Below are 27,402 nucleotides of genomic sequence, written 5' to 3' on the forward strand. Positions count from 1 at the left end.
ATGAGAACCGATACTTCCTTCTCCCCCTTAACATTACTGAAACCCATAACAACACCAAAACTGACTCCAACTGTTCAGGGTTATACGAGACTCTTTGGATTGTAAGCTTCAGCTGCCTCTCGTCCACAGCTGTTTCATGGGAACCCAGGAGGGAGAGAGAGGTAAGAGGCAGCCGAGACCCTGTTCTCCAGTCCCGGGGAAAGCTAACGACACGTAACGCTAACTTCAGCTAATGTTTCCAAACAGCCAAACAATTGTTGCTCTCCTGCTATCACCGACATCTCCTACACCATAATAATTAGCCGTATGTTATAGATATAGTTTTAGTTACGGTTAGAACTCACAGTTTAACGTCAGCTGTTCCCGTTAGCAAACAGACCGCTTTAGCATCGTGAGCTAGCTACTTTAGAGTCAACCGCCGCTAAGTTTGTGCTAAAACACGTCATTTGTAACTTAAATGTGGCAGGTAACTTGAGACGTTTGTCGGCTGTTTTCTGTTGCCCCAAATCCATGGCCACTTGTGGCATCTGTTAAAAATGTAATGTACGTCGTACAAAGCGGTCCTAGTGAACGGTAGCTTGTGTAGTAATGTTAGTTGGTGTAGCGCGAGATGACTCCCCGCTCTTAGATAGGAGTTTGCCGGTACAGGTGTTCATAATCCAACCAACGTTATCAGCCCAGGAGGAGACACTGAATGTAGTTAAGGAAAACTGAATATCAACTCCCTTTATGTAAAGTCTTTCTCCAAACATGTCTTCACTATAAAGTATTCAAAACATGTAGAATTTGTCTCTGTTTATGTTATAAAATAATACTTTCTTGATATTAACTTAAGTTTATATCCTCTGTAAGACTTAGCAGTTGGGCATGACTGAGGCTGATATCATTTTCTCTCCATACAGATTGGGTAGATGTGGCAAATGATTTACTCAGCAAGTGTCACATAAACCTCAAGCTAAGGAAACTCACAGACTGTGATGCAAGCGCTTTCATTGCTCTGTATGAAAACATCTTTGGGGAGAAAGTTCCAGGTAAGAGCATGCTACAGATCTACACAGTGTAGGCTGAACAGTCAATGTAGTAGATCAGCAGAAAAACACCTTTTTTAGTAGACAACCATTTTCAAGCCAATGCTCTTAGTCGTGATCATTTGTTGCCTTCTTCATCTTACACCATAAAGTACTGATCATTTTAACTTAAAGGAATGGTCTGATCAAAACAAACAATTACATTGTATTCATATAGCAATTAAATGAACAGCATAATTGATGATGAAAAAACATTATTTGCAGCTCTAAAAAGTTCATTTTAATTCTATTCATGAGGCTAAAACACTGGATGTTAACAAGCTTTAAGTTTTAGTTTGGAGCATGATCTCTTGAGTGTGCTTAGCATGTCAGGAATGCTTCCTAACACCATCAAACATGCCATCACGGGGCTCTTAATGTTGCTGAGCTCTTTCCTGCGTTGTTAAGTACAGGAAGGAGGTACAGTTAAGGTCCCATATGTTCCAGGAAGTGTGTGAATGCATGTTTCTGCAAGCGTGGCATTGTTGATCTTTTTTACACTGTGGTCTCATTCTGTGGTGTGATGTGTGTGTTTAGATTACATTGCATCCCCATGCAGTCAAGAGGATGATGTCCATAACGTTCAGTCTGTGATTGATTCGCTGTCCTTGGATTACCTTCAGATCAGCCTCTCACACATCACAGGTAATAAACATTTTTCACTTTTAACAGCAGTAAACATTGTGTCATGTGCAGGATCTAGCTCTGAACCACAGGAGATGGAAGAAATTTTAACAAACAAGTCACTTTATTTTGGGCTGCCTGACCCAAGCTATTTTCTTAATTCCTTCAGGGGTATGCAGCAACTGAGAGACAATTCAATCCCCTGTTTTCTTCAGCAATAACAAAGATGAGTACTGATTATAATGCAGAGGGTGGCTGTTTGTTTGCAGGAGAAAATGTCGTCAGAGGAGACAGAGAATCTATCAAGAACCTCCTGGAAATCTTTGATGGCCTCCTGGAATACCTGAAGGAGGAGATCAGCGAGGAGTCACAGAACGGTGGTAGGCAGATAAGTTTCACTTCAGTTTGGCATAGTTTCTATCCTTCAATGTATCAAAGCTGTTCAATATGACTTTTGGGAAGACTAAACAGATATTAAGAACTACAAGGACTGGTTAGAAATTAAACTCTTAACATTTGCATTTAATACGCAGCTGTCATCATTAAACAGCTTTTCAGGAGAGTGGCCAGATCGCCATCTGCATCACAGCCTTTAGCATCCGTTTCTTCCTCTTTTTACTGACTGAGGCATAAGTCTCTGTTAAGGTGAGACGGCCTGTATGTCTGTTAGCATGAACTGGGCATGAAATGTCCTTAACCCAGTTTAAGACCAGCTGGCGCAGGACTTTTATGGGAACAGCCAGCCCTCTTCATTTGGCAGAACTGAGCATGCCTTTGTGTAAGTGGGCTGTCCCTCAGACCACTGCCAAATAGCAATTAGTATTTAATGATTGTGTTTGCAGTTACAAACAATGTGAGTTTCTCGAAGGCCTGATAAACATCCTGAATGTTCTGTACTGAAATTAGAAAATAGTTTATTATAAACCGTGTTTTTTTTTTTTTTTTTACCATGTTGTGATTGCATGTTTTCTTTGTTTAGGGTAGAAACGTTTATCAGTCTGAGCTGTGGAGACAATGTGGAGATATCGTGTGTTTAACCATGACACGCTGCACTTCTTTAGTGTGTAGTTTAGTTGGTGGTACATAGTTGCTGTATTTTGATATGTTTGTATTTGTGCTACAAACTAGGAGACGACCTCAGTTGTTTGTTAGACTGTTTGTACTGCGAGTCTTTTAGGTTTGTGTATCTTCTCTAACAGTGAATTTCCCCTGCAGTGTATTATTGTGTTAAGGATTTTGGCTGAATAAACGTTCATTTGTGTTTGTTCCTCTTTTAAATTCCACTGAGGTCATCACATGTTGAAATAACAAGTATTGCTTTCTCTCTTTGGCTAGTTCTGTTTTTTATATAGTTTCTCACCTCTCATTTGCACTGTTCATTTCCTTTTTCAGAAGAACTGAACGACAGTCTTAATGAGGATGTGCCTGGTGAAACCAAGGAGCCAACAAGTGGGGATGCCACAGAGCACAAAGAGGCTGAACCTGAGGGAGCGTCCACGTCTTCCAGTGGAGAGTAAGAGCTCCTCCTAGAAGTCATGAAAATTCTTTCAAACGCTAAAAAACTATAATTTACAACAAAAGGAAGTGCATGGTAGAATTAATTAACACATCACACCAGCTCCTCTGTTTGGTTTGAACTCTCCCATAAACCAAAACAAAACAGTCTGACAGTCTGTCAGGTTTGTTCCACATGACCCTTTCCATCATCCACCTTCAGTGCAGATCCAGTCTGCACATCCTGTTGACACAACAACACGCAACGATAATACCTAACATGTTGTGTAAATATGAACAGGCAAAGGGGTAGCTGTCAAACATTTAAAGTCAAATGAAGATATTTCTGCAGCTTTTCGTGTCTTTCTTTATGTGCTATGATGCATGTTGTGACACTGCTGGTGTCATTACATTTACTATAATTTTGTTAAGGAGGCACGTAAAAGACTTGAGATAAGTACATTTGTAATATTTAATTATATTGTGGTGATACTGCCATTGATGCTTCTTTCTTTCTGAGTAGGGCCATAGAGCTCTTTAAGTCAAAGCTCCTGCTGTGATGATCTCCACATCTAGAAGGAGACCTTAAAAGACCCTTCCATCGAAGCCAAGGCTTAGATCTGTAACAAATGCACAGTTAAATAGAGTGTGAGTGGATTGATTAAGGGAAACTCCATCAAATACAGTACTTTTGGTAAATAATAATACGTCTTATCACTCAGGTCCACTGTCCATTCCAGTAAACATTCCCTCCATTCCTGTAATGCTGAAGGATCAACTAGTGAGCTCATTGGGCTGGGAGTCTCGGCACGCACATTCACAGCCAAACAAGAAGGTAAGACACACGAACTCCGCCCGTGTTTACTTTTCTTAATGACGCTTGCCATTTTGTGCTTTTGGGCAGAACGCATCGTTGTTTTTATGCATAGTGTCAACATGTCGATGTTTTTAACCTGCCGGTATTCCACATTTTGTCGCCTCATTGATACATAAAGATGTTTCCTCAGTGGAGGAGTTCTCAAAGTTCTCTTGCTAATGTAGTTTGAGGCACTGTTGTCATGGTATATTGAAGTTATCTAACCTGTTGTGTACACTCGCAGCAAACCACAAAGATATATTTTATACTTTACTTACTTGTTTATTTATTTAATTGTTAACATTATTTTAACTCTATTTACTTCTCAAGAAAACTAATTTTTAACCTGCTGTTTCTCCCCAAACATCAGAAGCAGTCACCACCTCTGGTCTCCTGGACCCCCAGGATGCTCCACTGACTGAACCGCTGCACTCAGCCATCGCTCTGCAGCCACCCAACCAGAGCGACACCCCTCACAGACCCGATCCACACCCACCCTCGCCCAGCCAGTCCCCCACAGGGCATGAGGGGGAGGACGCAGCTCCTGTCACTACACAGGTAGGCTAATGATGTTTTACAGTGAATTTACCTGATATTTGCATGCAATCTAAAAGGACAAGCAAATTTTGTTATCCTCCCAAAGTTTGAGAGCAATGAGATGTATTACTGTAAAGCTAGCAATGCAAGACTGCCTCCCTCTATAACACACACACCTAAAATCCCATTGGTCTGCAACAATGGCTGTACATGTAAATAGAGATGGATGATACGTCTCCATAGCCCCTGAGATAGGCGCTGCCATCTTGCGATGTGACATCATTTGGAGCCAGAGTCTGCCCAGTACAGATTGGCGGGTGGAGCCGCCGTAGCCACTTCTGCTAACCAAAACACACAAGGGAATTACAGAAAAACAGCAAAGGTCCCACACACTGACGTATTTAACAGCAGAACAGCTTCTTGTGTTGATCTGAAGCAGTATTCATATTTTTTAACAGAGCTGTCAATCATCCTTTTGACAGCTTGGACATAAATCAGCATGATAAGAACGAACTTTAATGACAGAAACCATGTTTGAGAAAAATATATTTGCCGTGTATTTTGATTTTATAGTTACTCATACTCATGTCTCATCTAACATGGATTAAGCATGGAGGAGGCGGGCTTTATGACCTATACTGCAGCCATTCAGCAGGAGGCGCTCCAGCAGGGGGCTTCACTTTTAGGGAGCTGTCATGTCGACCATCTTCTTATACAGTCTATGGTCTGCAATCAGAGGAAAGCTATGCCTTAGGCAAGAGGGTGATTTTAAAACACGTCTCCCTATTTACTTATTTATTTTTACATGTGTTATGCCAAAGAATAAAGTCATTCAAAGCAAAAGTCAATTTCCAACCCAGACAGACAATAGAAATAAATAACTGTCTGCCCAACCTGAACACTGTCTTATCTTTGTAGTGACTTGACCCATCACCAGGGACAATATGTCAAAACAATTTTTACAAGATTTTAGAAAATGTATTTTATGAGCTGCAGATTATTTTCTGTACTCAACTGTGCCCCTCTGTAGTCAGTTTTAATCATCTCAGCTCAGCTTCACAGTAATTCTGTCTTTGCTATTTCCCCCCCTCTCACTTTCTTACTAATGTCCTCATGCAGACATCTACACCAGCAGCCGAGACAGTGGTTACAAACGGACCACAGTCTCCTCCCCTTTTCCAGCCTCCTGGTGAGTAAGAAAAATATACCAGAACAAAATGTTTTAACTATGCGAAACAGAACAAAAGCCGAATAGCACTGGATAGAAATGATGGTGACTGAATGTTGGAGTTGTTGATGGTGGATATCAGGGGCCTGTGTGAAGAGGGAAGTGTAATTTACTTCCTGATTTCATGTTTTGCTTAATTTCCAGCTGAGAGTGAGAAGTCTGTGCCCAGCCAGCAAAGAGCAGAAACAGAAGTGGAGGCACTAGAGGTAAGAGAGCAACAAGCCATCACTTAACAGCCGCCTCTAACCCGTCCAGACATGTTTAGATCTTGTGTTGTGTCGTGTCCAGCGTCCCCTGTGAACAACCCAGCTGAGGGTCAGGTTTAAATTTCAGATGTGTGTGTAAGAAAGGTTATTCTGTTGCAACATTTTGTCCCATTGCTTTATGTACGGTAATGGTGGTTCTGCTAACTTATCTGTCAGACCTACTTACTCCATTTTAGCCCATGCATGTACAGTATGTCGACATTTCTAATCTTTGGATTATACAAATGCAGCAGCTTTCTGCTCTTTTCCTACCTCTTCTTTTTGGTGCCATTTCTTAATGAACTTAAACCTCCTTCTGTCTAATCTCAGCCAACCAACGGGGGTCCCAGAAGGGTTTTATTCCGCACCCAGCCGGATGTGCTCTTCCTCAACCTGCAGGATGAGATGGCAGCTGCAACCCCTTCTCCTCCGGACACTGAGGAGGAGGATGAAGAGGATCTGAGTTTTACACGAACACAACTGGACAGAAGGATAGATCACAGAGACAGGGCAGGCCACAGGTGAGAGAGCTCCAGAAAACAGGAGGAAGGTATAGAAAGGGGATTAACAACACATTTTATGTGGGGAAGGTGTGGTAATGCTTTGTAATCTTTTTCTGAACAGGAGCAGGTTGGAGGAGGAAGATTATGAGGATCCGCTGTCGTATCGCAGACGGAGGAACAAGAAGGCAGAAGAGGAGCTGCACCACATATCTGAGAAACTCTCCCATCGACTCGAGGAACTTGATCAGGTGTGTTTGTGTGTGCGTGCATCTTTAGTTTCTGTTGGTCAGTTTAACAGTTTGCTTTATTTCACCAGGATAAACAGCTCAGTATAAATAGTGCTTTAGATGTGGTACTTGGTGCATACTATTCTACTTTTGTTAATTGCGGTGTCTTTATAACTAATAGTGTTCAGTGTATACATTTCTGTGTTCTTATGTTATCTCATTCATGCTTTGAATCGTGTGTGATGTGTAATTCCTGTAGATGCTTAAGCGAGTCATGAGTGAAAGTGGAGAGTCCAGTGAAATCAGAGAAGAAGACAAGCAGTCCCACCACAGTGACAGCGTCATGGAGTGTCGCAGACAGCACACAGGTACACACACACAAACACACATAACGCCTGAGAGGAACAAAGTGTTTGTGTTTGATCTCATGAAGTCATTACACTACACATTGTTTATATTGACACTATTCTCAACCACACGTTTTAATATTAACATAGTAAATATTTTTAACCTGTCCGGTTGCTAGAGATTGATTTCACAATTACTATGAAAAATACCTTAGTCATTAAAGACAGAGTGATCTATCTTCTTGCTGTGAACCTCCACACTAGGTTGAATCAGTGCCTTGCACTCATATATAAAATAGAAGTATTGAAATGAAACATTTCTTTTCAGTTTCAGGAACAACTGAGCCTGAATCCACCCACCGGACTCGCTCCTTATCCCCCTCCCCTCCACGCGTCGGTCGACCCCTGCAAGGACAGTTAGAGGACACAATGGTCGAGGCTTTGAGTCTGGATGATGGGAGACAAACCAACTTGACGGTTTCTGATCAAACTAGACGAGAAAAGACGCCCCACAGATCTCACCGAAAACACAGAAAGGTATTATCTGTCATGGATTCTTTTCTTCTGTTTATAATACATCATCAGTAGACTTCCTTCACTGTATTTTATTTCAAGTTAATAGAATATGTCTCGAATAGCAGCTGACAATATCAGAACTGGCTGTAATTTGCTTTACAGTCAATATTTGCTATTAATTGACTGCTCAGGGGATAAATAATTATTTGTATAATTAAAATGATTATAATCAATTAATAATTAGCGTGTTTATTGACATGGAGAGGCATGCTTATACCAGGTGTAAATGCAGGTTTTAAACATGAACAAACCTTTTTTATCTCTTAAGAGATTTGAAGGGGAAGTTATTATTTTGGACCCATACGCTATCCTGAAAATGGTTACTTAAATGTTTTCTAGCTAAATAAGCTTTTTCTAAAATTTCCACTGCATTAAACGGGGTGAAAGCAAATACACAATGTCTCGGTTTATCTATATATTTGTAGTGTTTTTATTTCTTAATCTCTCATAACTAAATTAAAAGTTAGAAAATTTAAGTTAAGATGAAAAGTTAAATTATCTGTTATTTCATGTACATGTAAAATACAAATATCTCTCTCTTTCAGTATCTGCAGAATAAGGCCTATGAGGAGGAGCTGAAAAGATATGAAGACAAAGAACGAGCAGATCTAAACCAGGCACGCCTCAGAGCTCAGGAAGCCGTAAGTCATTACTATCATGTCTCGTGTGTACGAGTCTCAGTCCTCACATCCCTCTTCATTGCAGCACATCCCTGTGAAGGACACTGAAACAGAGATTGTGCTGTTATCTGTAATGTTTTTTTCCCCCAGTACTGCTCAGTGGGTTCTGTCCTAGACCTGCTTCTTCAACATCACATATTTCAACTGAACTGCTCTTATGCATTAACAAGTTCTGTGCATGGTTTCTTAGTCCTTTACTTCCTTTATGTGGAAATCATTGAATTTAACAATTAGAGAAAGATAACATTGATCAATTTATCGCATTTTACTATAACAACAGGTGGAAATGACATCAGCTGATTGACTATCGAATGGGTCACTTCATATTGAGAAATTGTAAAAAGTAGTTTTTCACAACTTAGTCACAGCCTGAATATAAAAGTAAACAAAATGAATCGCATCAGCTTGTGAATTAAATTAAGTATCAATCATAGTGAAGAATTTATTCAACTTTCACTTTAAAAAAACATGAAATGCACTTTGTTTTTAATGAACACAGAAGGACGACTTATCTCTCATCTGTTAACACCAATTTCACCTCAAAAGTTTGCATAAACTTTTAGAAACTAGTATCAAATATCAACTGCTCCTTTGTCTGTCTGTGTGTAGGAGCGACAGTACAGAGAGGCCATTCTTAGCGATGTGTCTCAAGCCTCCAGACCCTCCCCGGCTCGAACAAAGGCCCAGCATAGGTCACAACGTAACACACAAACCACACAAGGGCGAAGGTTGCAGGAGGCCCCCAGGAAAGCTGCATCAAGTAAGTTCAGACCTTTATTTTTTTATTGTTCGTCATCTTCAGGCATCTCCAACTGCATAACATTTACCTAACCTAAGACACATCTGAAACTAGGTTTGTGTCCGTAATCAGATTCACAGAAGTCAACTGATCTCTGACAGAGTTGACACAAGGCTCCTCAGGTCTCTGTTGGGTCGTGGGACTCTGAGACTGAGGATTCAGAAATGCTCTTCTTTTTAAGCTGTGACTGAGTCTTGGCATTTACAGACACTTTGTTCTTTGGCTGAGGTTTCCTCTTGGCCGGTTTGGGAGGCCTGTAAATGTTCATATTTGCGGCTTCAGGCTGGTTGGCCCACTTGCGTTGATAATCGCAGAAGTAGCACTTCTGGTAGACTATGAGGTAAGGACCACACGTGCGTTTGCTACAGCGGCACTTTCTGTTGCACATCGGGCAGTTGTTCATGAGCTGCAGGATGGCCTCCTCATCAACAATGTGCAGAGTTGGTCTGTAAGGTCAAAGAAAAGAGAGCTGAGAAATTAAAATGCCAAGGGGGTTGTATCGAGCACAGCTAGAAACATGCAGGAGTTGCTTATTATGAATGCACTGATGCAGATACAACAGTGGTAAAGGGGTGATTAAATTGGATATAACCAAGCTCTGAATAAACTGCAGTATCACAGGGCCTTCTGCCTATTTTAAGCTGCATGATTTACTTGGCACATTAAGGGAACTTGATCAAAGATATTTGCTCACTTACTTCTTCTCGGCAGCAGTGCAGTCCCCAGGTACTTGAATCCCTGCGAATTAATATCGATATTATCAGCCAAAATAGTTTCGAATAAAGTTGAAACAGCAGAATAATGTAGACTGAGTGGACACCTTGAACTACCCAGCAGCTGCAAGCTGCCAGACTGTCTTCAAAACAAAAAGGAAAGCAGAAACTTTGTGTAATCCCAATAGTGTTTGCTTTCAAATGGTTTTTGTCCACTGACAGAACTGCTCTTTATTGTATCAAAATAAACTGAGGGCTTTAAACTATTCCTATTGATACTGATAGTAAGTTCCCAACATAAAAACTGTGTTAGATACAGGTCATTTCCAATCTGTTGGAGATGTTAAAACACTGCTGTCCATGGAGGGAATGTCTAAAGTATTTACTTGTCTCTTCTTGAGAAATACTTAACTGCTATCATTTAAGAATGGTGTGCTTGAAGACCTTAGGCATGTCAATAATAGGCTTAGTTTTATACATTATTATACATCCATCTATTATCTATACCACTTATCCTGTTCAGGGTTGCAGAGTGGCTGGAGCCAATCCCAGCTGTCCGATTAATATATGTTACACATGAATACATTCATAAACACAGCACTGGGTTAAGACTTGATGCAGACATGCCCTTGATTAATTGCTTGTATAAACAAACCTCAGGTACTTAGACCTGTGAACAAAATGCTGTTTAGTGACTATGGCTACAAACACCACCAATAATGTTATTAATTAACGGCAGATGCACCTGTAAAGCAAGAGAAAGTCATTCATATTCACCTGTGCCTCTAACCTGGCCTGGGCTGTCCATTATTGCCCTGTTGTCTTCTACCTGTAAAATAAACACACCACACAAACAGGAACACTCTAAACACCTGATTTAAAATCATCAATGCACAGTTCAGCTAACCTTGCAGCTAACATTAGCTAGCGCACTTACTGTCAAAGTATACTCACATTAGTGGCAATAAGTCATCCAGCTTGATTGTGCGCCATTATTGCTGCAAATAAGGCCATCTAATAATCAGACTTGTACGTAGCAAGGTGGAGACCCTCCCCACCCAGCCCTGCCTGTGCTGGTGTGTGCAGTGATGTTGGGAGGCCCAGCAGTCATTGCTCTGTTTACTGCACACTGGTGTGTCGATACTGTTATGGGGATGACTGGTTATAATCAGCCCGTGCAGGGGTGCACCAATTACTGTATGCACCACCAGCAGAAGCACACACTTCATCTTTTCTAATATAACAACTGACAAAGCCTCCACAGCTTTAACTTAAAGGTTTCGGGACTTCCGGATTTTTCAACCTAGACCTATTTTCCCATGTGTTTGTGTGTAAGTGACTAGTGGAGACAACAGCTATTGAAATCCATCCAGTATTCAGGGAGGGAGCACCGGCCGGCAGCCACGAAATGAAATACAATGTAACTAAACAGGGCGCCTGGCATACGCCGATATACAGCCACTAAAAGCGCTTGTTTCTGCTACTGACAGGCTCAGATCGTTATAATAAGTGTCTGACAACACTGTGGCAGCCATGCTACTTTACCCTACGCTCTCTGTTGTTGTCTGTAACCAAGTCTCGCTTCACGGAGAAGTCTCACGTGAGACCGTAGTTGTTGCAGGAAGAAGGAGAGAGGAGTGAGAGAAGACGAAGAGGGAGAAGTGCCGTTTGTTGTGTTGGAGTACAGAAAGCGTTGCTCAGTGCTATATAAAAGATTGTCATGCCTGAATATTTATCTGATTTCTACGATGTGGATGAAGACTTTGACTTCGATGGACACCCATATTTATTTGAGCCGGAGTATACAGACGAGGAGCTCCTAGAAAACGAAGAGCGGACGAGAAGAGAGACAGGATGAACAGGCGGAGGAGGGTGAGCCAGCTGCTGCAAGACCGCGAAGCTCGGGAGACTCAATATACCTACCTATGCCATGTTTGAGTTTTTGGGTAATTGCACATTTTTAGATATTGATGCCAAACACTGTAACACTTCATAATTTACAATAATAACACAAATTAACTATTCAGTCTGGGCCTAATACACACACAAAAAAATAAAAAGACATTGAGCATCTATCAAGTAATGTAGGAGGTGAACGGTTACTATTCAATGGTTCAGAAATGGTGTCAGCACTGCTAAGCTTACCACTGATTGTGCCCAAGTAGGAGGCAGTGCAAGGTGCGCCCCTGATAAGGATGGCTTGGTGCGTGGAATGGTCTGATGTGGATTTGTCAGAAGTGTCAAGCTAGAGGAGAGACTCCGACCAGTTGATCCAGATCGTTGATTTGACTTGTGTCGAGTCTTGGTAGGAGTGGATTGTGGTACTGCAGCAAATTCACTTTCTTTGGGAGAATCATCACCACCATCCGTTCTCTAAAAAGTAAAGAAGTAGGTTTTTTTTACATAAGTATGAACCACATTCGTTTATCACACCTCCAACTCACAGTTATTTACATACAGGTCCTAATAATTTAGGGAAACGGGTAATTACACAGCTATGGCCCTATCTTCAAAGTCTAAATAGTATAGATGTGTCAATATTCCTAAGCGCAATAATGATCATTCAACCATTCAGTCTGTGTACTTACTATATTTCTGCTTTTAACTTATTTATTATATCTTGCTGACACTATTTTCTTTTGCTGTGCAAATATCCCCTTTGTGGGAATAATAAAATCAATATGTTCTTATCTTACTATAGCAGAACCTGCATAGGTGCTCACAAAATAACAGACATCTTCACTCACTGCGAAATCATCTCTATATGTCCTAATGTATAGGATAAGCGAAAGAAGGCATAAAAGTGTTCTTACAGTTATAATACCTAAACATAACTATGACATTTTTACACCACCCACATGCATACACACTTCGACAACAATATTACCCAGATAATATCAGGTTGTTGATATCACTTACTCAGTTATTATGATAGTCAACTGCTGAAAGGCAGAAAATAATCTATACAGATATTTTATAATCGGTCATGAATAAGTTGATGTTTTGGCTTTCTGAGTGACGGTTTTTGCCGTAATCCTGTCTGGCTTTCGTGTGTAACCAGGTCAACATCATAACTTTTGCTAATAATATCACCTCCACTCTGTCTGCAGCGCGTTTCTCCGCTCTCGGAACAGCATTTTTCTTTATGTTGAAGCGCATTATTGCTCGTCTTGGCCTCTTTGCCTGGCAATAGTCATCCCGGTCGAAATGGTCACTGCAGACCCGAGGGTCTTCGAGGCGCAGTGTATTAACAGGAGTGTGGGGATCCATTTGCAGTACAACTAGCCACAACTTCAGCGTGTCCACATCGGAGAACGGCAGTCGATGAAAGCTTTTCGAAGTGTAGCTAGTCATTTTGTTGCCACAATTTGGAAATGAACACATACGAACCATTGCTGTTGTTTCTCTTGTATTATATACACACAATATACAACAACAAACAAACGGTGTCTTCTTCTTATGCGTCTTCTCGTCTTCTCTCACGCACAGTCAGATAAATATTCAGGCATGACAATCTTTTATATAGCACTGAGCAACGCTTTCTGTACTCCAACACAACAAACGGCACTTCACCCTCTTCATCTTCTCTCACTCCTCTCTCCGTCTTCCTGCAACAACTACGGTCTCGCGCGAGACTTCTCCGTGAGCGAGACTTGGTTACAGACAACAGAGAGCGTAGGGTAAAGTAGCATGGCTGCCACAGAGTTGTCAGACGCTTATTATAACGATCTGAGCCTGTCAGTAGCAGAAACAAGCGCCTTTAGTGGCTGTATATCGGCGTATGCCTGGTGCCCCGTTTAGTTACATTGTATCTCATTTCGCGGCTGCCGGCCGGTGCTCCCTCCCTGAAGACTGGATGGATTTAAATAATTGTTGTCTCCACTAGTCACTTACACACAAACACATGGGAAAATAGGTCTAGGTTGAAAAATCCCGAAGTTATCCTTTAATGTCTTCAAAGGTGTGAAAATAATCTGTTTCTCTAAAAATCCCTTGCTAATACCTCCATTAACCTAAGACCACCTAGACCCAAATCCCTTCACAAGATGAATAAAACTTTCCTACAGCCCATCACGGTAAATCTCAAAAACAAAAACCTTCTGGGATTCCTCGTGGTAGCAAGTTAGCCATCAGTTACTGCTAAACACTGAAGCTACTAGCATCTATAACGTGTTAGCGAAGACTTGCCTGTGCTCTTACCTCGGGTTTTAGGTCTCTAGGAACAGCTGAATGTTTCAGGAAGAAACGTTCGCTTGTTTGTGACCCGGTCTGGTCTGAGTAGTCATTCCTGTCCAAATGTTCGCTGCCCACACGAAAGACTGCCACACGTAGTTCCTTGATACGTGTAGTAGGGTCTATTTCTAGAGCAGCTAACCACAATCTGAGTCTCTTTTTATCGTGTGAAGGCAGTCGATGAAAACTGCATGGCGTTTGTTTTTTTTCATTTTGTTATTACAATTCGGAAAACTTGCAAGCACGACCCATTTCCTCGCGTTAAGTAGTCTCGAGGAAGCACAAAATCTGAAGCAAGAGCCGCATCACAGCCAACAGACCGGTGTGCGCGCATGAACACGCGGGCAGGCCAGGGGAGCTTAAATACACGACATTGGAAAGGATGTCTGTCCTGTAGCAAATGTTAGTGTGTCTATACACGTGTATACAATATTTGACTAATATTTAACAGAAGAAAACATTGACAGTAAAGTTTATTAAAGCTATTATGACCTTCTGAACATGCCAAACATTTAAAATAGGTTATAGTCCCATCCCTGATGCGTGTGTGATATTACAAGGCCTCATTTTAAGGTTTCAATGATTGTTGCAATTGTTAAATGGAGGCATAAGTACATCTTGCTATCATTGCATGGACAATACTTTGTCGTATTAAGAAATTCCTCTTGTGTCGTAATAGTGTTGGTCTCTGTTTCCTCTGTCTCCAGTGGTGGTGAAGGAGAATGAGCTCCTCCCTGTCCTCCTGGAGGAGTTGCCCCACCTTCACATGACCCCCCATGCCCTTGGTCGGATGTGGGAGCAACAGATGCAGCAGGTGGACAGACTCCACGCCCTGTCTTCCTCTCGTGGCCAGCGTCGCAGCAAACTCTCCAGCGAGGTAGTACTGTGGCCTTTACGAGTCTCAACCAAACAGACTTTAAAAGTGTAGTGAAATGCGCCTTACTTTGATGTCTGTGTCCTTTTTAACATCTGGAATGCATCACATGGCTGATGGACTTATGGATGAATGTGTAAACACTTCCTTGTCTACCAGGTGGAGGAAGCTCAGAGGAAACATGACCTGCTGGTGGAGATCGTCCACAAGGAACAGGACCACAACAAGCGTCTGGTGAGCATCACCACATAAATATACACACAGAAAAGATCTTATCAACAACAGTTACAGTGAACACTAAGAGTGTGATCACATGACCTCAATATTTATCTTCCAGAGGGACTTCAAAGAGCGTATTCAGCAGCAGAAGTCGACCCAGAACAGACTGAGGGAGCAGAGGCAGCAGATAGCACGCGCCAAGAAGTACCACAACGACTACCACGTCCAGCACCGCGCCCGCCTGATGAGGTCTCGAACCAAGGAGGAGAGGGTGAGTAGTGATCAGTTTGTACTCCACATGTAGGACTAAGTTTAAGTTTAAGGACAACTTACCATTTATTATGTTTTATTTATCTTCTCAACATTTAGTTTTGTCTGACCCAGAGTTCACTTCAGAACCCAAATAGATTCAATTTCTAAAAATATAAAAGAAAGAAAAGCAGCAAATCATGCTTTAGAAGCTGCAAGATACAGTCCATCCTTTCTACAAAACTTAAACAGACCATCTGGCGTTAGTCTTTTGGGTCACATGACGATCCAGGCTTGTGTGTGTGTGTGTGTGTAGATGTTCCGGCAGCTGTTTGAGGAGGGTTTGGAGCTTCAGAAAGTCCGGTTAAGAGAGCAGCGAGAATACGCCAGGGAGCAGCGGCTGGAACATCAGCGACGACACCAGGACCACATCAAGTCCTTAGAGAACTACTACAAAGACCAGGTAGGACACCAACACACATGCAGTGAACTATAACAGAACCATGAGGTCACAAGTCTACTCATATATTCCAAGTGAGCTATTAAGTGTTTCCTTTCTTTCAGTTTTCACTACTAGCTGAAAAACTTGCACAAGAGCGGCAGGACATCCAGGTTCGGAAAAAAGCTCAAGAAAAGGTAAACCCCCTTTCTTTAACCATGAATGTATTTCCGCTATTACAGCAGCTGGTGAACTGTCCATCATGGTGTTTGTTATAATGCAGCGGGTTAAATACAGTATTTAAACTTAAAATCCAAAACTTGATTAGTTTTTTTTACTTTGGTTTGACGTGCGAGTCTGATAACGAGCGTGCAGCATTTCTTTAATTCCTGCTGTTAAAATCCACAGCGCTCATTGCAGCTCCGTCATGTCAGAAAGAGTTGCACCTGGTTTCTGATCCACACATCAGTTACCCAAGTGTTGACCACTTTTACACCCAGGTTCAGCTTCTGTTGGGTCTTTTATAAGTTTCTGTTATCTTAAAATAGATGATTTCATCCATAGTTTAGGAACTAGAACTGTAGAACTACACTGTGAATGTGAAGCATGACTGTTCAGGTTATTCACGTTTTCCTTGTAAATTACATAAAAACAATCACCATGCTTTTGTTTGCAGGCTCTGCTGAAGATGAAGCGAGAGCTGCGCTCCAGGATGGAGCGTGAGATCGGTGAACTGCAGAAGATCATCATCCAGAACGATGAGGACGATCATTTCCAGGATCTGGAGGTTCAGAGGCTGCGCAATCGAGTCCACATGGCTTCCTTCCAGTACAACACTAGCTATCTGCACTGAGCAGGGAAGTGAGACAAAGGGCTGTTTTAAGCTCTCCGCAATCAGGACATCTGCCGCTCCCGACCAAGGGTACGATATTCTGACGGCTGAACAGTACTGTCTCTTCTATAAGATATGCACGGAAAGAGGAAATTCACTTTAAGAACCTACCTAAACCGTGATGATTGATTAATGAACTGAACACACTCAAACTAAATGTAGCTTTTAGCTTATTTAACTCTTCCTCTCACCTCAGCTGCTATACCTAATGACACCTTGGACCTAGTCCCCTTCTTCCATGGGTTTTATTACTTGATAAGTAAGAATGTTTGAAAGTGGCTCCCTCACTGTGCAGTCTTAATGTGCTGATATTGTAGCAGAAAACTAGTAAAATGTTCTTCCTCTTGCCAAACAGGGACCACAGATGCAAAGTTAATAAGTATGAATGTCACACAATGACTGAGATTTTTACCCTGTTTAATGTACGATGTCATCCTTACATGTTTTAACCATGCCATTGGATTATTTATTTTTTAACTTTAATGTAATTGGATTTTTTTATTAACTTGGTGTTGTGCTGTCTGATCACAATAGGCGATGATAATCAGTCTTTACTTTTCCTTTTCCTCAGCTCCCTTGTGATTGTGTTTTTTAACTCTCGGCCTTATTTTGAACCAACACACAAAAAGATACAAAGTTGAAACTCTGTTGATATCGTGCATTGTATCTAATCTGCACACTAATTCCCATCCTGTCGACATGTATTAAATGTTTCACTCACCTTCTCTGGCTAAAATGGGTCTCAGTTAAATGCTTTGTTCTTTGCATGAGTTTGAGATGATGACATTTAAGATTAAGAACATTTAAGTCGACACACGTGACGATCAAATCTTTTAACAATCAGATCTTTAATGAGGAAAAATTACCTTTTAAAAAAAAACATGTTCTTACTTATACCTATACTTATTGAACACTAGGTTAGGAGATTTTCATCTTAAACTTTTGGCCCTATTTACACCTGGTATTAACATATATATATGGATAATGGCATCCAATTCACAAGCATTTGCAATTTCATCCTAATATTCTCTGTTCTCACATTTTATTAGGCTTCAATATGCAAATCAGTTGACCTCTGACACGCCATGTTTATCCTGACAAGACACCCCGCCCAAAGAAAGAAATGGTATTAATGGACATAAATCTGTTTAAAATTACCTTTAGCCTGACTTGCTAGGTGCTGCTGTTGTAGTTTTGCGAGAGTTTTGCAGGGCTTGGTGACAAAATGCATCCTGCATGCATTTACACACCTTTCTACATTATCCAGATACCGATTGCAGGTTATTGGCCGGTGTAAATGGGGTCTTGAGTTGAATCACAAATTTCTACATTACAATCTTTTTTGAACAGATGTGAAGCTGCATGTCGGCACAAGGAATAGAAAGAAGATTAGAATGACTTCCTGAATTGAAACAATCAGAGAAAAGATTTCCTTGAACAGGTAAGGAGGTTTTCTCAGGAAACAATCTTTGCCTTTACAACTATTGCTCAACTGTAGCCTGTGTTGTGCAGCAACAGCCTCACTCCTGATCACCAACAGTGTTAACTGACTTTAAAAGTATTATCCCTCCTTTTCACTTTGCTGTTGTATGCATGTTAACAGACAACTGCTACCTGCTGAGTTGACCTCTCTCATGCACCACACAGTTCTTTGTAGTGTTCGTTGGCATATGGGAATTCATACAGAGACGTCTTTTTGGCGTCACTGCAGAGCAAGAGGGTTGAATTCCACAAGAGCAGCAGAAAAATCAAAAGTCCACCTGCCATACATATTCCTGGTTCACTGTAATCGCAGCACAGCCACCGTCAGCCTTAAGCGTCACTTCGAACATCATCTCAACTAGTACTTTCGCTCTGTGACACCGCTGAGTTGGTCTGTCCATGTGCTGCATCTTTTCCATTCATCTGGAGACGTCCGCCATCGTCATCTGACAGGTTAGTCCATTTACTGCGATGTTGACAGAAACAGCACGACTGGTTAACCACGAGTTTGAGTCCTTTGACCTGTTTTCTAACTCTACATTGTCTGTTGCATTCCTGGCATGACTGGAACAGCTGAAGGATGCACTCTTCATCGACGATGAACTCTGACGAGCTGAGGGAGGCAGAAAAGATGCACGATTGGAACAACGAGCGAAAAGAGTGAAACAATATTTCATTTTTATGCAAAGCTAGGGATGATATGGGTGATAAAAAGGAGGGGAAATGTTGAATCCGGTTTACTCAAATTTACATCAGCCTACCTGCCCAGATCCACCTGGTGAAGGCCGTCGCCTACGATTAATGACGTGTTGAATTCTTCCTCCTCGTCTTCTTGAAGATCTGTGTTGATCACTTTGAAACAGATGTCAGTTATTAGCTCATTTTCCATGCAAACAATTTGCTTACGTGTCTTTTGGTAGATAAGCACTCTGCTCGTGTGAAGATCACTCACCTCTGTTTTCTTTATTTTCTGACTGATTCGTTGCCATCCCCTCGTCTTGACTTCTTACTCTTTGACAAACAGCATCTTTTTCACTGGACTCCTTTAAAATGGGAAGAAACGGAAAACAATCATCACACAGCTTGGGAATAAAAGTCCACATTTTTACACATGAAACAGATCCCATTACCTTAAAGATAATAAATCAAAGTCTATCACATAAACAGAAAGCTAAGATATTAAATGTCTAACTTATATTATATATATTTATGTGTGCAAAGTGCTTCAGCTATATATGTTGATTAAAAAAAACACAGCAATGAGTCTGTTCTGTTCTGTTCTGTTAGAGGCCACTGTTGACAAATGCTTTCTCAGGATGGATTAATGGTGTCTCTCTATATAATATAACAAATATTGCCCTTTATGTAAAGTGTCATGAGATAACTTTAGTTATGATTTGGCGCTATGTAAATAAAAACTGAGGAAAAAGTGAAGGAACTTCTTCTCTACAATCAGACAAAGTGAAGAGCAAATATATTATATTTTTTTAAGTAGGTATATTTGCTACAATCCATTCTTAAATGTTCTAAAGTTTTTATGTAATTGGTACAAAACATTTCACTGCAACTGACAATAAATTAGATTATTGCCCTCTATTGATTAACTTCCGTTCCAGGAGTGCAAAGAGAGATATATAAACTGTTTTAGCTTAACATCGGAGATTTGTCAAAGTCACATTCACCTTTCCGTTTTCCGATGACTGGACGTCAGGTGACTGGACATCAGAGGACTGGACCGAGGGAGCAGCAGAAGTTTCCGGTTCATCTTCGCTTTCTGAACTCATAGTCAACTGGCATTCATTCACACTTTCACTGAAAAGAACACACAACAAGAAACACAAGGGTATACAATAAGCATGAGTTGTGTGATTAACATATTTTACTGCTAGTCACTGACTGACGAATCAAAAAGACAAAAATATTACAAGACAAAGATGCCAATGCTTTCAGAAAGCCTTCATCATAAAGTGATTTTAACTCGACTAAAATGTAAAAAACATTTTACACACCAGGCTTTCGCTGAAGAACCGCTTTTTAGAGCTTTAGAGGCAGGTTGATTCTGTGGCTGGGTCTGAAGATACCTACGATGAGAAAACACGGCTTTTAATCATCAGGTTCATTCATAAAGACACAGGAAGTACAAGGAAACACGTAGGGTCGCTGACACCATGTTTCTGCACCATATAACTTCAATGTCATTCAGATTAAAATTAAAATCAGGTAACAGAATAGGGTGTAATACGTGTATGCTAATTTATAGCTGATAATTCAATGGCTTGGTTTTATTTAATGCATATATACATTTTGTGATGCATTAGTTGTGTGATAGGAGATACTGGACAAATATTATTGGCATCTCTTATAATAAATAATAAATATGCACATTAAACCCCAACTTTATATAACCGCCAAATCGTTTTATTTTAATTGTAAACCAGGCAAGAGGACATGAACAACAATTTAGCCTCTGTGAGCAACAGCCAATTTCCAGGGCTGCCGGTGTAGCCAGCCGTTAGCTAAAAAGGATAGAATAGAATATCTTTATTGTCATTGTACAAGTACAACGAAATTGAGTGCAAACCTTATTTGTGCAGACAAGAACACATAAAACAGTAAAAAAACAGTATATATAAAAATAAAAAAATATATATATATATATATCACATAAAAACACATACACACGCACACACACAGGGCATGTTCCAGTTCTAATAAAGTGGTAATAATAAATAATAAAGTGCATTAATGCAGTTAAGTGCCGTTATTGCTTTTGGATAAAAACTGTTTTTTAACCTGTTTGTCCTTGTTTTAATTGTCCTGTATCTTCTGCCCGAAGGCAGCAGTTCAAACAGGTGGTGACCCGGGTGTGAGGGGTCTCTGAGGATGTTGTGGGCTTTGTGGAGGTTGCGAGAGCTGTACAGCTCATCCAGGATATTCCGGCCAAGACCTCTACTTCCGTGCACTGCATTATTTACAGTCTGACTAGAACAGAGTTGGAGTTGGAAAATGACACCTCAGAACAGATCCAGTCCCGCCCTTAAAGATTTTGCATTTTTTACACATTTAACTTGTATTCTAGGCAGTGGAATATTTTGACAGGCATGTTCGTTACTGTGCAGTGACCATGACACATCGTATGTGGATAATTGCAGACTTGATCTATCAGCTCTTCTTCAAAACTTTCTGCCATTGTTATTCTTTCTGCTGTGTTGACCCCGTCACATCCCCTTTGCCGCTACACTGCCCCTACTGGTCATGTTCATACTGCTTCTCGTAGCACGATGTGCACAGCCGACGCTCCAGACGCCGGGGGGAACACACTGCAGCCATCATGCATACGCTACCATGTAGTTAAAAGCAAGTAAATCTCCAGTTGACAGAGTACTGTCTCTGGTGGATGTTGTTGCATTGCTCGAAGCCTTAACTGAAGCCAAAACGGCCTTTCCAATGTCTTTGGCTAATTAGCTGGCAACAGACGCGGTTTGCTTGCGCTAGAGCTTTTATTTTGGTGTACCTCCACTAACCAGCAGTGTGAATGTGCATATTCACTAAATATTTAGTTTCACCAAACACATTTATACATAACATGTAGGTTTAGATATAATATTTAGATCTAAATTTAATATTAATATTTATCATTTAACTTTTATATTTATAAGAAGAAAAGTAAAAATGACTACGTTCACAAATACGGCTGTAAATCTGGTAAATGATGATTAAAAAAAATTTGGAGCTAAATGTGGCAGAATGTTGCTGTAAATTTCACTTTCACATCAACACTTTACAACTGGCGCCCCATAGCTTGTCAAACTTTACCAAACTTTCCTCCATCATGGACATGACACACTAAGAATCTAATATCATATAAATACTAAATCGTCTTTAAATGGGGTTGATGTAATATAGTTTCTCTCATAATTCTGAAATGCTTCAACTTTCATAACTCTCAAATGACCACTCCCACCCATTAAATGAGGATTTTATCTTCTATTCATATCTTGTCTATACTGATGGCACTTTCCATTTTATCTTGCATTTATTTACCTGTTTTTTTACTAAGATTATATCCTTTACCTGGTTTACTGCATTTTATATTATTCTTATTTTTTTATCTTGTTTTTACTCAGGGTTTACCCTTTTAGTCTTGAGCACTGTTGTCACTTTATTTATCATGTTTTACAAGTCTGTTTTGTGCTGTCTATTGTGTGTGTGTAAAAGGAGGCTGACTCACTCACTGCAAACCAAATCTACCTACGGGTACAAATAAAGTAACCGAACCTAATAACTGTATGACACATACATAGGCTACACAACACAATCAAAGTCAGCACAAACTCGAAAAACAACACAACTCACAAACCAATTGAGCAGACCTAAAACAAACAACTTAAAAAATCTGAAATTATGTTGAATGCAATTCAATTAAGTGCGATTTGATGGACAGAAACACTGACAGCTGATTAGTATACACCTGGAACAAAGTTTTAAAAAAGTAGCATCTGGTGTCTCCACCGAGGCAAGGCGGTAGATGCTGTTTATTCCAATAAGTACACATTATTGCTGGCAAAATGTTCAAATGCTACTAAATGTATCATAACAGCTATGATTCTTGGTGTGGACCACCTTTTACCTCTTGGTGTTGCATCTTAGTGTTACCGTTACCTGTCAAGAAGGAAGAGGGCAACCTCTGCATCGCTCCTTAGCCCCTCACACTCCCGCACCTGTCGCCATCTGAAAAATGCTTCTCCGATGTTGACCCTCGCCTGGTCCCTCTTTTTATTTAGGGCTATCTTTAAAGCTTCTTTATCCTCCAAGGTCTTGCTTCTTTTTTGCTTGTTTAGCAGTATATGCAGTTATTCGCAAAGCAGGTACAGGGCATTTCCCGAAAGCTGCCATAGCTCCTGACCGACAACCTCTGCGTGCGCGCAAGAGAGCCGGATAACGCTAGTTTGTACAGAGTCACTGTGATTGGCCAGTTACGTGAAAAGCTAATCTGTCCAATAGCAAGAAAGCCAGTTCTGGGTCTGTTTGGATCCCCAAAAGCAATCGAAGGTTTCTCCATGAATTGAATGCCCTGCCGATGTTGACTCTAGTTTTCCCCCTTCGTCGGTCACATTTCTGTTTGGCCATACGGGCTTCACAAGACAAAACTTTTTTTTGCTTTTTATTCTCGGTTGTACTTAGTGTTCGTGTTGTTGTGGGTGCCGGTCGTTTGTTGGCATTATCAGTCTCCATTTCTCAGCTTGCGCTGTCTTGTGTTGCACACTGTTGAATGTAGGGGCGGAGAATGCATATACCTCATATCCTCTTCTTTTCGCGGGTAAACCGGCCAACATGCTTTACAAAGTGTTGAGCCCACGGGCTGTTATATTTGGGCCCTCTCTCAGCTTCTGCTCTGCTGTTCTTTCCTTTTTTTCTCGTATGCGAACGCATAAGCTTGTACAACCCCTCCACTTGTTTGCACTGCCAAAAGTAGGCTACACAGGGAGCAGCATGGTGTGCCTTTCCCCACTCTCCGCCTCCCATTCCTCTCGTCCTACTTCTTTGAGTTTTAATGGCGGTTGGCAAACCAGCCTAAAGGCGCATTACCGCCACCTTCTGGACTGGAGTGTGGAGCAGTAGATAAAGTTAACGTTAGGCTAACCATAAACCTAAAGTTACCCGCTTTTTCGCTTATCCGGAACCTATTCTTTTGTTAGATTTTATTATGGGAGTACTTTATAATAATTGAGTGTTGAAATCACTTATGATGCCCACCCCTAGTAGTAGCCGTGATAAATTAGCTAACCTTAGCTGAAGCTCAATGCCTACCTGATTAGACAACTCTGCATCCGTCTTAAAATCCTTCTGGGCTCTAAGCTGTCTCCATCTTTCAAATGCATCTCCAATATTTACCGGTGTTTTACCACGTCTTAGATCATGGAGCTGTTTGGAAAGATGCCGAGGCTTTTTAGGTCGGAGTCCAACGTTATCTCTGTGACCTAGTCCGTTTGCTTTCCTCCATGGCTGCAGCACACTGTATGTGCACCGATCAGTGTTGCCAGATCAGATTAACAGCTTCCAGCCCAAACACAACTCAAATCCAGCCCAATTCAATAAAAGCCAGCCCAAATCATAACCTTGCCAGAAACCCCTGTAAAACCGTAAAACAATTACATACGCAATAGAAAACAGATCATAAGCATACAAGGCTTTATATCTATATCCAACCAAATACACACAATGCAAAATAAAGTAATCAAATACTGCCATGCAATGTCATGAAATGCCATGAAACAAAAAACACCGAAATCTTTGTTTTTGACCAATGACAGCATGTTTGGTGTTCAAAAACCCACCAAATGTTGAAAGAAGTAGCCCAACGCTATTTTCCCCAGCCCAAGTTAATCAAAAGAAGCCCAATTGGGTGAAAACCAGCCCAATCTTGCAACACTGGCGCCAATTTGTTTCATATGTGGTAGCCCAGGGTGACGGCATGGGCAGTGGGCGGGATCGCGCAGGACAAAACACACTCAGAGATCCGCACCGGAATGGATGGTGAACAAACAGGCTGCAGCAGCATGTTTCATTAAAGTTGGTGTAACCACAGCAACTGAAGAAGCCCGGTATACAACATGGCTGACACACCGGTAAGAATGTGAAATGACAACAACCGCAGCCATATTACACCACAAAACACTATCGAAGCAGATACACATCAAACCAGCGGAAATCTGTGTTTTTGCTGTGAATGGTAATCTACAGCAAATTCCATTTGGCAAGACAAGAAGACAAGAAACTGTGCAAAAATACCCAGTGCCGATTAAGCAGTAACACACTGATGTTGACATCAGGCTACTAACTATCAAGGAGAAACTCTGAAACAGCAACACTGCCTGGGCAAGTCACAAACATATTTTCAGCCGCCCCACGCCATGAAAAACGATGAACAGCAGCCGTATTGGGAACAAGGTAACATTATCCTGACTGCAACACCAACCTAACACAACACCACAGTACCCACAGACATCTTATCAGTGTGGATACATTTATGAAAGCAAATACAGCAGAATTTAAGCAGGGGTAATTACCTGTCAAGCAGAACTGTGGCAAACTCTGCATCATTTTTGTATCCTTTCAGGTCCCGCAGCTCTCTCCACCTCGGAAATGCCACTCCAATGTTTACTCTGGTTTTATTTCTGTCTCGGTCCAACTCTTTCTTTCTAGCTTGCTTTTCCTCATTTGTCTGCTTCGGTTTAACGGTCTTTGTAGTGTAAGCTGTAGTCGGCAATGGAGGGATGGGCAGTTTTTTCATTCCCAGTGGTTGTTTTTCAGCCATTGTGGATACAAACCTGCTGACGACGTGCACACTGAACAAACTGAGTTTGACCGCGTGAGCTTACCCGGAAGAGTGGGGCTGTGCAGCGTGAGCAGCCAGAGAGACTGCTCGGCTCTGATTGGTTGTTGTGGATAGGGAGCGGAGCACTAGGAGGAGCCAGAGGAACAGGATTTTTTTCACAGATTCTCTCTCATGCGCTACTGCATGGATAAAGTGACAGTTTGAGCAAATATGACAACAGGTTAGTTTTAATAATTTAACCTACTGAACCTTTAATCTCTGATGACATATCGTGGTCATTTTATGATGAATACAGTAAATATATTGCATATTGTTCCTTTAAACAAAGGCCAGTTAGATCGCTGTGCAGCATTTCATTGGGGGAATGGGGTCCAGAAACGTGCAGTAAAACCCCACATAAAGGCCTACGTTTCAGACCTTACTAGCATTGTACTTACAGGTTTATGAGAAAGAAAGCGAGTTCAGCATCAGTTTTAAAGCCATTTGTATCCCGTAGTGTTCTCCAGGCACTGTGCGCTGAGCCGATGTTTACTCGGGTCCTCGCTCTCTGTCTGTCACTCTCCCGCTTCGCCTTCTTGGCCTCCTCCGACAAGCTCTTCCTTTGTCTCTTCACAGACACTTCAGGGCTCACTGAATGTCTTTGTTCCTCATCTTCACTGTACTCCATTTTCACCTTTTATACGACGTTGGCTTTCCAGTAAAATAGGTTGAATTAAAGCTAAAAACAAAGGCGAAACTAAGGCATTTATTCCTGTTGTCACTTTTTGGCTCCTCCCGGCTGCCGTAAGCCATAACGTTTTTTTTCCCCTTAAAACTTTAATAACACATGTCTCATGACAGACGTACAATGAAAGATGAATGTAGCCTACTTAATCAAACGACTTCAAGTTATAGTTGGTAATGTTGACGAGCTAGCAAGATTTGAATAGTATGTCTCTGCAGACCCGGAGGCTGCAGATTCAGACCCGCAGTTCTTAAACGTCCCGTTCAAAGCCAATATATCAACGTCATTTTATCACAAGTATAATGCAGACACTGGCGACTATGGCTGTGCGATATGATCAAAATGGCATATCCTATAACCTCTTCCATTCAAGCCCCCCCTAATCGGGGGCCAGCATGAGATGCATAGAGTAAAAACGCTCAATGATCCGTGCAGGAAGCACAGATCCTATAAGTTAGATAAGCAGTATGTACCGACGACCGGTGTCACAGTTTAACTGGTGAGGGTCAGTTAACCTTTTAGCCTTCAAGAGCACCTCACCTGCATGGAGTGTAACACTTGCTACTTTGAGCACCCGGTATCCCTCTTTTTTTATACAGACGTTTTATTGTCTCTGTAGCCACACAAGTCAAGTGGTAAGCACATATTAATAGAACGAAACAATCTACTTATCCTGCTAAAAATATTCTGAATTGCACATTCGCAAATATTAAAATAGAGGGTGATATGAGACATGCATTCTGTATGAAAGTATTAACACATTAAAGCTGCCATGGCACAAAGATAACATGAACAATGGTTATTGTAGCATTAAACAGGTATCGACACAGTCACCTGCATTACACATCGTTTAAAACTGGTTTGCAGGTTGGAGTTCCCTTAAACTGTGCAGCAAGATAACGTAGAAACTGAATTCAACAGTTTTTGACAGTTACTTGTGGATAAGGTTTTGTCATCTGTGCACTTCAGTGCTCTGGCATCAAAAACGATTTCTGAGATCGCCTTTGCAACCACAGCCGCACACAGCGAAACATCACAAGTTAATTCAAACTTCA

At 41.2% G+C, this 27,402-nt stretch overlaps 3 protein-coding genes across 7 annotated transcripts; 1 reads left to right on the top strand and 2 right to left on the bottom strand.

Annotated features, from left to right (window-relative positions):
* Positions 1 to 18,177, top strand: LOC138594637 (centrosomal protein of 95 kDa-like). 2 transcript variants are annotated; one of them, XR_011308446.1, is made up of 22 exons: positions 1 to 161; positions 903 to 1,031; positions 1,605 to 1,712; positions 1,961 to 2,071; positions 3,084 to 3,204; positions 3,908 to 4,020; positions 4,412 to 4,599; positions 5,698 to 5,767; positions 5,951 to 6,012; positions 6,382 to 6,572; positions 6,676 to 6,802; positions 7,041 to 7,149; positions 7,457 to 7,665; positions 8,250 to 8,345; positions 8,994 to 9,144; positions 14,837 to 15,006; positions 15,163 to 15,237; positions 15,341 to 15,493; positions 15,788 to 15,934; positions 16,036 to 16,107; positions 16,587 to 16,832; positions 18,153 to 18,177. XR_011308446.1 is itself a non-coding variant. In XM_069665803.1 (21 exons), the coding sequence occupies exons 1-21, from the start codon at positions 137 to 139 to the stop codon at positions 16,761 to 16,763; spliced, it is 2,604 nt and encodes an 867-aa protein (XP_069521904.1). In that variant the 5' UTR covers positions 1 to 136; the 3' UTR covers positions 16,764 to 17,527. The 2 variants fall into 2 exon arrangements, 1 of the variants encoding a protein (XP_069521904.1); XM_069665803.1 differs by lacking the exon at positions 18,153 to 18,177 and having other exon boundaries at positions 16,587 to 17,527.
* LOC138594639 (uncharacterized) lies at positions 8,475 to 14,377 on the bottom strand. 3 transcript variants are annotated; one of them, XM_069665807.1, is made up of 5 exons: positions 14,097 to 14,377; positions 12,042 to 12,269; positions 10,674 to 10,725; positions 9,882 to 9,921; positions 8,475 to 9,629 (listed from the first exon to the last, which is right to left on the bottom strand). In XM_069665807.1, the coding sequence occupies exons 3-5, from the start codon at positions 10,702 to 10,704 to the stop codon at positions 9,302 to 9,304; spliced, it is 399 nt and encodes a 132-aa protein (XP_069521908.1). In that variant the 5' UTR covers positions 10,705 to 10,725; positions 12,042 to 12,269; positions 14,097 to 14,377; the 3' UTR covers positions 8,475 to 9,301. The 3 variants fall into 3 exon arrangements, with proteins under 3 accessions (XP_069521908.1, XP_069521907.1, XP_069521909.1); XM_069665806.1 differs by lacking the exon at positions 14,097 to 14,377 and adding an exon at positions 12,990 to 13,249; XM_069665808.1 differs by lacking the exons at positions 12,042 to 12,269; positions 14,097 to 14,377 and adding an exon at positions 10,851 to 11,072.
* LOC138594638 (uncharacterized) lies at positions 17,641 to 26,384 on the bottom strand. Of its 2 annotated transcripts, none has more exons than XM_069665805.1 (6): positions 26,061 to 26,384; positions 20,294 to 20,365; positions 19,967 to 20,096; positions 19,237 to 19,327; positions 19,046 to 19,136; positions 17,641 to 18,897 (listed from the first exon to the last, which is right to left on the bottom strand). In XM_069665805.1, the coding sequence occupies exons 1-6, from the start codon at positions 26,288 to 26,290 to the stop codon at positions 18,639 to 18,641; spliced, it is 873 nt and encodes a 290-aa protein (XP_069521906.1). In that variant the 5' UTR covers positions 26,291 to 26,384; the 3' UTR covers positions 17,641 to 18,638. The 2 variants fall into 2 exon arrangements, with proteins under 2 accessions (XP_069521906.1, XP_069521905.1); XM_069665804.1 differs by lacking the exon at positions 26,061 to 26,384 and adding an exon at positions 25,355 to 25,896.
* Positions 26,385 to 27,402: the final 1,018 nt, after the last annotated feature.

The sequence above is a fragment of the Semicossyphus pulcher genome, unplaced genomic scaffold, assembly GCF_022749685.1.
Source record: "Semicossyphus pulcher isolate SPU_LCO1_2020_fin unplaced genomic scaffold, fSemPul1.0.p SCAF_17, whole genome shotgun sequence".
NCBI lineage: Eukaryota > Metazoa > Chordata > Actinopteri > Labriformes > Labridae > Semicossyphus > Semicossyphus pulcher.

Excerpts from the sequence above, each read along its gene's own strand:
- LOC138594637 (XM_069665803.1), top strand. The coding sequence starts at position 137 with ATGGGAACCCAGGAGGGAGAGAGAG. Across the intron at positions 5,768-5,950 it reads TCCCCTTTTCCAGCCTCCTG|CTGAGAGTGAGAAGTCTGTG; the intron begins GTGAGTAAGAAA and ends CTTAATTTCCAG. Across the intron at positions 6,573-6,675 it reads AGAGACAGGGCAGGCCACAG|GAGCAGGTTGGAGGAGGAAG; the intron begins GTGAGAGAGCTC and ends TTTTCTGAACAG.
- LOC138594639 (XM_069665806.1), bottom strand. The coding sequence starts at position 13,166 with ATGGATCCCCACACTCCTGTTAATACACTGCGCCTCGAAGACCCTCGG. Across the intron at positions 9,922-10,673 it reads AGGCCAGGTTAGAGGCACAG|GGATTCAAGTACCTGGGGAC; the intron begins GTGAATATGAAT and ends ATTAATTCGCAG. Across the intron at positions 9,630-9,881 it reads TGCACTGCTGCCGAGAAGAA|ACCAACTCTGCACATTGTTG; the intron begins GTAAGTGAGCAA and ends TTGACCTTACAG.
- LOC138594638 (XM_069665804.1), bottom strand. The coding sequence starts at position 25,602 with ATGGCTGAAAAACAACCACTGGGAATGAAAAAACTGCCCATCCCTCCA. Across the intron at positions 19,137-19,236 it reads AGAAAATAAAGAAAACAGAG|TGATCAACACAGATCTTCAA; the intron begins GTGAGTGATCTT and ends TCTGTTTCAAAG. Across the intron at positions 18,898-19,045 it reads CACCAGGTGGATCTGGGCAG|CTCGTCAGAGTTCATCGTCG; the intron begins GTAGGCTGATGT and ends TGCCTCCCTCAG.